Source organism: Coffea arabica, chromosome 7c, assembly GCF_036785885.1.
Source record: "Coffea arabica cultivar ET-39 chromosome 7c, Coffea Arabica ET-39 HiFi, whole genome shotgun sequence".
Lineage (NCBI taxonomy): Eukaryota > Viridiplantae > Streptophyta > Magnoliopsida > Gentianales > Rubiaceae > Coffea > Coffea arabica.
The window spans coordinates 17,824,451-17,835,395 of NC_092322.1; the positions used below are offsets into that span (position 1 = coordinate 17,824,451).

Here is a 10,945-nt window from a genome sequence, read left to right on the forward strand (position 1 = left end):
GTATACACTGTCAGTGTAGGAAAGATTTATCCAATAATATAAGAGGGAAAAAATTCAAAGAACCTTCAATCTAGAAGCGGCTTTTATATTCTTCAAAACACATTTCTGCAGTTGTTTCCTTAAAAATCAGGTTGTCGATTTGTATTCCAATGTATTCCAGTATATATGGAGTAACATGACTGAGACATTCTTGTCAAATTTTTTTTTTAAAAAAAATGTTACATATTTTTCATTTAAAATTTAGATCGTAAAAATATACTATCTAATTCTCTCAAACTTAAAATTGTTTTCTTCCCTTATCTTATAATTAAGGCATTACTGTCACACCCAATTTCTAAAGTCCGGATAGATATCTAGAATTTTATATGTTTAAAAATAATATTGTAATTTTTGTAGATTTACAACTCTTAAAATCACAACGTGTGTAATATTACCAGATTCTTTTGTCAAAAGCCGGCTATGCTGACATATATCCTACTTTAAGGAAGAGTCTTAAGTACATTACTTGTCTTTATTTTATTACTAATTTTATTTTAGTTTAATTTACAGGAAAAGGAGTTTTCAATAGTTATAAATTTACTGGGAGGCTGCAATGGAGCTTCGAGAAACGCACAACTCTAAAGCATCTTGTCTTTGTTATGGAATGTATTTTTTTAACTCCTATCAACAACTACTCTTAGAGTATATTGCACACAGATACTATATTGCAACGAAGGCTAAAGCTATAATTTGTGGTGATGACAAAATATGTAACATGTACCGTGTTTAGGGCCATATTTGCATACATTAATACATTCTATGAGCATACACTCCATGAACTTAACATCATGTAACTTACACTCTATGAACTTGATATGATTGCCACACTTGATTATATGTCTAGGGCCAAATTTACACAATTTTTTGTACTTGCATCTTATAAATTCTTATCTTTTATGATTTAAGCATGAGAAAATATCTTTTTTTTTTGGGGAAAACTAAAAGCAAAAGTTATTGATGTTCTTACATAAATCATTCGCTAGAAACTTGCTCGACAAGAACTTGCAAAATTTATCAGGTTTCAGAAATATATGCTTATCTGAGAGAATTCGTTTTTGTCTGTCGAAAACTCACTTGAAATTAGTAATGAATTGTCACAAATTTTAGACTAGGTAAGCATGATTAACCATGTTAATGATTAAAGATATTATCAAAAAGTTGCACCTTTTTTTTTTTTTTTTGTTTTATAGCGAAAACAAAGAGTAGGTTAGCACCTAAAGAAACAAGAAAGGTAAAAGTTAGAAGTTCCGAAAATATTTTGGATGCAACATATTGGATGACATGTTATAGTTAGATGAGATAAAGTTCACATCTCAATAAAACTATATGCCAGAATCAGAATATTCACAAAGTTACAAAAGCTTCAAAGCGGAAAATTTAACATTACATGGTTTTATGAAGAAATGAAAAGAGACAAAACATGCACCTTTGTTTTAAGGAAAAGTTTTTAACAAGGGAAGGGTATGATTTAGGGATAATATCAAAAACCTCCCCTGAGATTTCTCTTAATATCACCTAACACTCTTAAGGTTTTCAAAATATCACTTACCTCCCTTACTTTTGTTATTTGTGTAACAAAAATTTAAAAATTTCTAAACTACCCTTTTGTTCATTTTGCTAAATAAAATACTTCTAAGACACTTTATTCACTCAAAAAAAATCACCATCTAAAAACCAATCTCTAGTAGTATCACCATGTCACAAAACTATAGTTCATAAAAATATAAATTTGGAAAACAAAAAAGATATTTGTAAAGAAATATACTGGGACTAATTTAACTCTATATACTTAAAATGACTTCTTATGAACCTTATATTTTTTCCCAATTTCTTCTCAAACCCTAGCCCAAGTTTTTAAGTTGCACCAATCATTATAAAATCAACTCAAAATAAACAAAGTAATCACATCCCACTCTATTACAATCTCATAAAGTAAAAGATAAATAAAATTCAATTATCTATAATTTAAAAATAAAAAATTGCATAGTCGTCCAAGAAAAGAGTAAGAGAGAGTATTGGAAAAGGGGGAAAGAAAAGAAATTGTCTTTTGTTTCTTTTTATTTTTATAATTTTTTTGACTTCCATGTATTTGATATGTGAATTATGTATCAAGTGAGGTAAATTTTTCCAAAAACAAGTTTTTCAAATGCAATGCTACAGTAATACACAAATCAATTCAAAAGATATTTCATCCATACAATATATCAAACATTTCAAAAAATATTTATAGTAAAAGTTTTTCATATACACTGCTATAGTAAAATTTTTCAAAAGCACCTCCAAAAACAGCTAATCCAAATGGATAGTCTTTTTGTAATTACTAAGGGAGGTAAGTAATTTTTTAAAACCTTAGGAGTGCTAGGTGATGTTAAGAAAAACCTTAGAGGAGGTTTCTGATATTATTGCCATGATTTAAGGGGTTGGGAGAGAAAAAAGGATTTGAGTCTAGACTTTAAATTAAAAAATCAATTTCAAGGAAAGAATGAAATTGGTGAACTGATTAAGGAAAATGAATTTTTTTCTTGAATCTATATTCTTGTAACCGAAGAAACACAGAATGAAGTAAATAGTCACTTAAATATGAAATATATTCATATCAATTTTCTCAACGGTGAAATATTATTAAGAAATATAGAATAAGAAAAATACGAAATAAGAAAAAATGGCGCTTAGATTGGTTCAAAGTTCAAACTCATAAATTTAAACCTTTGTAATTGCATCAGCACTTCTTAAGATACACGAATTTCAAAGTCAATATTATAATGGGCACATACACCCCCTATGATTAAGCAGTTTAAAAAATGCACCCCTTATAATTTAAAAGTATCCACTTCCACCCCTTATACTTTAGTGAAAAATAAGATAAAATGGACACTACTAGTGAAAATTTAACCATATACTATCCAAAAACGCAACTAACCATTTGTTTATAGTAATTTTAGACTTTATTAACGTTTTCCCCACATAAATGTTTGCACTCTATAAAAGAAGATCAAACGTTTGGACTCCAATCGTGATAATTTGAATCTTTGTATAGGTTGTAAATGTTGATTAGAGATATTCATGGAAGAAAAATATTATTAAAACCTCATATAATTAGAATAAGTAACTAGTTGCACTTATTTCGTTAGGGATAACATCAGAAACCTGTCCTGAGGTTTCTCTCAATATCATCTAGCATTTCTAAGATTTTAAAAATATCACTTACCTTTCTTACTTTTGTTATTTGTGTTAAAAAGTTTTTGAAAACCCTAAACTACCCTTTGCTTGCCAAATAAAAATACTCTTAAACCACTTTGCTTATTTCAAGAAAACCATCACCTAAAATACAATCTCTAGTAGTACTACCGCATCACAATGCTATAGTCCACAAAAATATAATTTTGAAAAACAAAAAAGATATTTGTAAAGAAATACATTAGCAAAATTTAACTCTGTGCTCAAAACTAATTTCTTATGAGCCTTATATTTTTTTTCTAACTTCTTCTCAATCGATACCCAAGCCTTTAAATTGTACTGATCATTAAAAAAATCAACTCAAAATAAATAAAGAAATCATATCCCATTCTATCACAATCACAAAAAGTAAAAAATAAATAAAATTCAATTTACTATAAATTATAAATTAAAAATCATATAATCATCCAAAAAAATAAATAAGAGAAAATGTTGGAGAAAGATGAATTAGAAGAAAGTGACTTTTGGTTTCTTTTTTTTTTTTGGAATTTTTTGAGCTCTATTTATTTGATTGGTAAATTACGTATTAAGTGAAGGTTAATATAATCTTTTTACAATTACTAGAGGAGGAAAGTGACATTTTCAAAACCTGTGAGGTGCCAAGTGATATTAGGATAAACTTCAAGGGAGATTTCTGATATCATCCCATTTCATTATTGCAAGTTCAAAAAGTACAATTTGTTATTGTAGCTAAGCATAGTTAATGACCAATCTTAAATAGACAAATCTTAAACGGACACATTTTTGAATTTTTAGTTTGTCCTGCTTTTATGTCGATTCTTCTTTATAGTCTTTATTCCCTTCCCTGATTATTATCAGGATTCAAGTATTTGAAACTTTCTGGAAGTTGCAGCTATATAAAGTATGTCGATTCTTATATCTATCCCTGATGCATTATTAAGATTCTAAGTATTTGAAACTTTCTGGAAGTTGCAGAAATATGACATTGAGCTTCGGGTACTGTAAAAGCGTGAATTAACAAGGTATTCATCTTCAAAGAATCCGTCATAACAAGTAGCCTAATTGATTTTTTTTACCATCATGAAAAGCCAGGTTAACTTCGCTGACAATTCATTTTGCAAATTTGTTTCTTGTAAAAGCAGATACAAAGAACATTTAGGAGGAAAGACAAGCTGGAAGACGAACCAACTCAACTCAAAACAAGTTGAACTCAGCAGCAGCTCGTCAACCAATAAGTCCAGGAACTACAAGCCCCATCTAGGTTCACCATTCAACCATGGATGGGATAGAATATGTATTTGGTATTTTCCACGTACAAACAGTATGTCAAACCAAAACAATCACTGAGACTACAATTCCATAGTTATATATTTCACCAAACGTTCGAAGACTTTCGACATACTTTGGTTTCACTTTACCAATACAAACAGGTCATGCGGTAAAGGAAACATGCAATTCAGAGGGGAAAAACAGACCAAAAGGATTTCAGAACTCATTGAAACCCAAAAATCAGATTAGACAAATCAGAGGCCTGGTTATCAAATTATAGCACAAAAAAGTAGTACAATGGTATACAATCAGAAGCAGAATTATGGAAGTAAGGCTGGCATCTAACAAACAGTGACAGGCAGGACAAAAAGACGAGTACAACAAATTCCAATGCAAGCTGCACCTGCTCTGAATGTTTAAAATCAATGTAACATTCATAATCAAGGACCAGAAAACAGAGTTGATGGCTGAGTATTCCAGAACAAGAAGCTATTGACTCCTAGTCAAGATGATCACCTTTAGGCAAAAATATTTCTTAGTACACTGAGGAATTAAGTCACTGCAGTCTAAGCTCTTGCACGTCTTAAATTACCAAATAGCCTACTTGAAATAAAACAAAACTGAATAAACACACGAGATTTACTAAACTTCAAAGTGAAACCAATTACTGTGAAACGCCCAACCACTTTGAGAAGTTCTCAAACTCGGTGTAATCACTATCTGAGATCATTGTTTTGTACCATGACTTTCCAGCAGCTTTTACAGCAGACGTCTCCTCCTGTCAGAAGCAAAAAATAGTATAATGAACGAGGGCTCATTGAGGCAACATTAGAACTAAATAATACCAAATTGACCAAGTCAAGAAAGTTGGGGCCACTCATGCCCAAAACAAGTCTTAGGCCCCTTCAACTATTATCAAGCAAAAGCAAAGAGAACAGGATAGCAAGAAACTATCAACCAATGATGACACTAAAACAAAAAAGTAAGACCCATCGGTTACTGCAAACCAGTCAGATAAATCCAAAACTCTATTAGATCAGGTATTTCATCATCAATTAAAAAAGCACAAAGCCTAGAACCTGTAAAGTTGTTAGAAATGATCAATCATTACTCAGAACCCATAAAGCCAGTTAAGACATCTAGAAAAAGCCAGTCAAACAAAGCTACAGTGCCAGACATGTAATGAAACCAGATTATCATTTAGAATGTAACCAAGCATGCTAATTTAGGACAAGCATCTATTAAGAACGTCCAGGACAAGATAAGAAAATATCAGCACACACACCATATCATGTAATACACAACTCTGCGCCCGAGTTCATATGTATAGAAACAAAAGTCAGTAGCAATAACCAAAACTACAACAAAGAAAGAAAAACATCCAACGCACCACTACATTGAAAAAAAAAGGACTTGAAAGCCAACTAAAAGGATGAACCAGACAACCAATAGAAACAAACAGAAGCACAAGTTGTGATGTTAATTAAGTTAACTTTGCATCATGATAACATTTTAAATCATCAAACTAAATCACAGTGGGTTCCGATAATTATTAGCTGTATTCCTTCCATCACAACTTGTCCATATTCAAAGCTATTATCAATTATCTAAATTAACATCAGTTGCATGGCAGGAAGTCATCTAAATTCCTCAATTCTTGTATATTATTAGAGAACACAACAGTTTATAAAGCCACTAATGCTTGATGCAAGAAAATCTGAATTTTTTATTTACCAAAAGGGTTGAGCTTGTTTATTAAAGACTCAATCTGAATCATATAGACATCAAGGTTTTCAGTAGAAAATGGAACACGCATTCTGTAGCCTAAAGCATACCAACACGGGCAGATAGATACATCATCTACAGTTGCATCAATATTCCAACAGAATCAAGCATAGAAAGGAGAGGGAAAAATAATAATATAAACCATATACCTTCGTCATTGGACTCCTCTTCTTGGCCAGCTTCTCCCTCTTAGCCTCAACACGCTGTTTCTCAGCCAAGAGAGCCATCCTCCTAGCAGTCTTGGCATAAGGATTGAGCTTGAGCAAACAATTCAAATTCTTAAGAGGGTTCTTCTTCATTGGTGCCCTCTTCACCACCTTCTTGATTGGCCTCACCACAGATTGCACCTCGTCAGAGTTGATAATTCTGGCCAAATCACCATTCACCATCTTAGCCCTGGGCAAAACATACCCCTTCTTCTTCAAGGAAGGCTTATCAAATGACCCGTAAATCTCATCCAATTTCTCAAATGCTGATTTCGTCCAAACAATAAACCTCCCAACGTGACCTCCCGGAGCAAGTTTCAACAAATTCAAACGGTCCACGTGGGCCACCTCGACTCCAGGAATGTTGCGGAAGGCCTTCACGAGCTTGGCCCCCTCAGTACCGTACACAACCAGAGGACCTTTCCTGGAGATGTAGCGGCGGTTACGCATCTTGCCCTTTCCTGGGCGGATGCCCTGGCTGTCCTTAGCCTTCTCAGCATCAGGGTAAGCCCCAATTTTCTTGAGAAGACTGATAGCATTGGAGGTTTTCTCCACGGCCTCAGCAGAATCGGAGATCACACAGGGGATTTGCGGGACAGATTCGATGCGGTGACCGCGGGCCATGACAAGGGAAGGCACAGCAGAGGCGGCGATGGCAGAAACCACGGCATACCGTTTCTTGTTGACTGGGACCTTGCGGTGCCAACGGCGCCAGATCTTGGTCGGAGCGAACATGCGGCCGCCGCGGCACATGTTGCCATAGGCACCCTGGCCGGCACGGTGAGTGCCGCCGCCAGGAACACGAGGGATACGGGAAACAGCGCGACCAGTACCCCAGGACTCGGCGGAGGTCTGGTGACCGGCGGACCTAGAGACGGCGTAGGGTTGGCGGGAGTTCTTGGAAATGTCGCGATGAACGTCTTGGAGGATGTCGGGGCGGATTGGGGCTTTCATGACGTCAGGCAGAGGGAGGGAGTTGGCGTCGGCCTCCATTTCATTCTCAAGAGGGATAACGGTAACTACCGGGAGAGCGGCGGCGGAAGCCATTTCTGGTGCGGGTAACTGAGGGTTTGGGAATTGGGAGAGTGCGTTTAGGGTTTTAACATAGCGATATATAACTACGTATATATATATATCTGCGGTCCAATTAACGATCCAATGTCAGGCCTAATATGCCATCAATTGGGCCAAACCTAATATGCCATTAATTGGGCCAGATCTTGATCAAACTATAAATTCATTCTTTTTTTTAGATTTTTTAATTATTTTAATATATAAAATCCAATTAAAAACTTTGAAATAGGAGGTTATAACTAATTTTGTCACCAATCAAATTTAAAATCTCAAACTTTCCCATTAGCTCTCCATGTTAGGCAAATTAATTGAGTGTTTCATAAATCATTTATAATTTACTGTTTCATAAATCATTTATAGTTTACTATTCAGATTTTAAACCCTTTTTACTCCTTAATTAAAGAAAATACATTTGTCAAGCCAAATACTATGGGATAATTAATTATTTCCATTTTAAAATCATTCACCCTATTATCTTTTTATCACTTTAGCCCTTTTTACTCCTTCAATTTTTATTTGTCAAGTCAAATTCTCAGGAATAGTGTGATTAGTCCAATTTTTAAGTCATTCACCCAATTATACCTTCGTCACTTTCCTTCTGAATGCAATAATCATTTGTTAAGTCTTCTAATGATATATTTGATTACTCTTGTGCTTTAATGATTCACCCCATAATAACTAAATCAGTTTTCTTATGGGTTTAAACTTATTTTGTTATCATTTTTTTTTTGTATTTAGTCAGCTTACGGCACTTTAGTAAGTTTTTTTTTATGGTGGACTTTGTTTAGTAAGTTTGTTTTTTAAAAAATTTTAAGTTTTTAACATTGAAACTTATACTTTAAAATTAAATATGAGTATGTAAATAATAATTATGACATTTTATTTGCACTTGGAATAAACTTAATATTACTATTGTGCAAGCATATAGATGATTTTTCATATAGCACATGTACATCAAAAAGTGCATATAAAAGAAAATTTATGTATGAATTCTAAATCAATAAAGGTAAAATTAGATGGTTGTTTTTGGCGGCATCTTAGCAATATTTCGATGAAAATTTAGTATTTCCCCAAACTTATACCCAAATTTTTAAACTTTTTCTTGATAACCACTCTAGCTTTTATTTGATAAAAACATTTGAAAAATGAGGCAATGAATCCTAAATAATAAAAGGAATCGAAAATATAGATGGTAAAATTAGATGGTTGTTTTTGGCGGCATCTTAGCAATATTTCGATGAAAATTTAGTATTTCCCCAAACTTATACCCAAATTTTTAAACTTTTTCTTGATAACCACTCTAGCTTTTATTTGATAAAAACATTTGAAAAATGAGGCAATGAATCCTAAATAATAAAAGGAATCGAAAATATAGGATCGTAGGATTGAGGACGATAGAACTTGAGGAAGAGCTATCAAATTGAGATGATTCATGTGGGTTTAAGCAAGTTATAATTGGATTAACCTATATATAACTACTTAGTTAATAATTCAAAATGGATGAGTCATAAATGAACATAGTTTTAGATGGGTTTGGGTTATTCATGCTTATTCACGGCCCATTATTAAATTTTATTTACTTTTTCTCCCACATTTTGTTTAGTAATAAAACACTATATCGTTCTAAATTTGTAATAAAAAATGACAACATATCAAGTTAATAAGTAAATTTTGCCCAAATAAAGCGAAAAAACATAAAATGTTACACAGAGGAACCTAAATTGGTGATCATGGTAAGTTTCAAATTTTGTCACTCTACAAGAATCTAAAATTAATTTAGGTATTAACACAAACGATCAATTAACACTCAAGAAATTTAGGAGACTTTTATGAAAGGAAGGGAGGAAGTATGATAAATTTTAAAACAAAATAAAAGAATGGAAACTAAAGAAGAAGAAAAGCGCAAAATATTTCTCTGCAAAAATTAGAATATAATTATTAGATTGGTAGTAATTTAGATTCACCCACTAATGGTTGAGTTCGAATCTACATTTAATTTAATTAGGTCAAAATAAGTGATCTAAATTAATGAGTTTAATTGGGTTAACCGTTTGAATCTAATTTAATTATATATGTAAACCCATTTGTTAATGCTCGAGCTAAATAAAAACAGGAAAATCTCTATAAATTAATAATCTTCGAACCATAAAAATTCTATTAATTTGAAGAGTTATTAATTAATTGATAAAATAGTGATTTATTAATTTATCAAGCGTATTAGCAATTCAAAAAAACTTTCATTTGATCAACTAAAGTTTTATTTTATTTTATAAAAATATGAATTATTCTATTAATCAAAGGAGACTAAAAGTCCATAGAATATAAACCAATTCATATCTACATGATTTGCAAGTGTAATTTAATTCCTACTAATGTACGTAATTGATATCATATTCCTATTATTAAGGGGTCAAAAGGATTTAGGAATACTAAATAATTTCACTTCTATTTTATTAAATGCATACAATGAATCAGATTAATAATACTATATATATATTTTTATTAAATGCAAGGAAGTCTTCTTATAATAAATAAACACAAAGTCTTCTTACATATTTCATTGTTAAATTATGGCTTCTCATTTAAAAGGTATTCATAAATAACTGATGAATTGCATAAAGCATTATATGAATATAATATATGTAATTTTAATGAATTATTAATTTATGAATGGTATGTATGTAAGGTTTTCAAAAAAATTATTATCTCATTATTTAATCAAAATTATTAATTTAGGTTGTTAGCCCAAGTTGAGACCCAAAAAATTATTATTTAATAATGGTTATTAATTTAAGAAATATTAATTCATATAGGTTTTATTATAGGTTTCTTTATACAACTATCAATGGATGGAAAGACTATTAGGATAGGAAGCCATTTCTGAGTACAGCAACTTCAGAGGGATGGGTGTAACTAAAGGACTCTCTTTAAAAAGATTTAGGGCTTTGCTGAAATAACAATCTACAAGGGTTTGGAGGTTTATGAAATTTGCAGTTTTAGTCTTTCAAGTTTGAATAATATTAGCTTCAAAATGCAAAAGTGCCTAAGTCCTATTTTACTAAATTCAAATAAAAATATGTAAAGTTACCAACCATACTGAAAATTGGGGAGAGACTGAAGTGTGTTTAGGGTTTTATAAGGTTTTTCAGAAGCATCCCCAAGGTTTTATGGAGGCTGTGTTTGGTTCCATAGAATTGAAAATGAAATGGAATCACAATTCCCTGGAATTGAAATTCTATGAATAGTAATTCCAAAATTTTGGAATTCTTTTGTTTGGTAAATGTATAGAATTATTATAGAAATTCATTTGGAATTCCAAATCTTTTGTTTGAATGAAACAAGAACTCGTTTAGAATTAGAATTGTTTAAATTTG

The 10,945-nt window shown here is 31.8% G+C and overlaps 1 protein-coding gene across 1 annotated transcript; it reads right to left on the reverse strand.

Annotated features, from left to right (window-relative positions):
* Positions 1–4,891: 4,891 nt before the first annotated feature.
* On the reverse strand, positions 4,892–7,611 carry LOC113698711 (large ribosomal subunit protein uL4z-like). Its single transcript, XM_027218615.2, has 2 exons — positions 6,441–7,611; positions 4,892–5,284 (listed from the first exon to the last, which is right to left on the reverse strand). Exons 1-2 carry the CDS (start codon positions 7,542–7,544, stop codon positions 5,171–5,173), a joined length of 1,218 nt encoding a protein of 405 aa, XP_027074416.1. The 5' UTR covers positions 7,545–7,611; the 3' UTR covers positions 4,892–5,170.
* Positions 7,612–10,945: the final 3,334 nt, after the last annotated feature.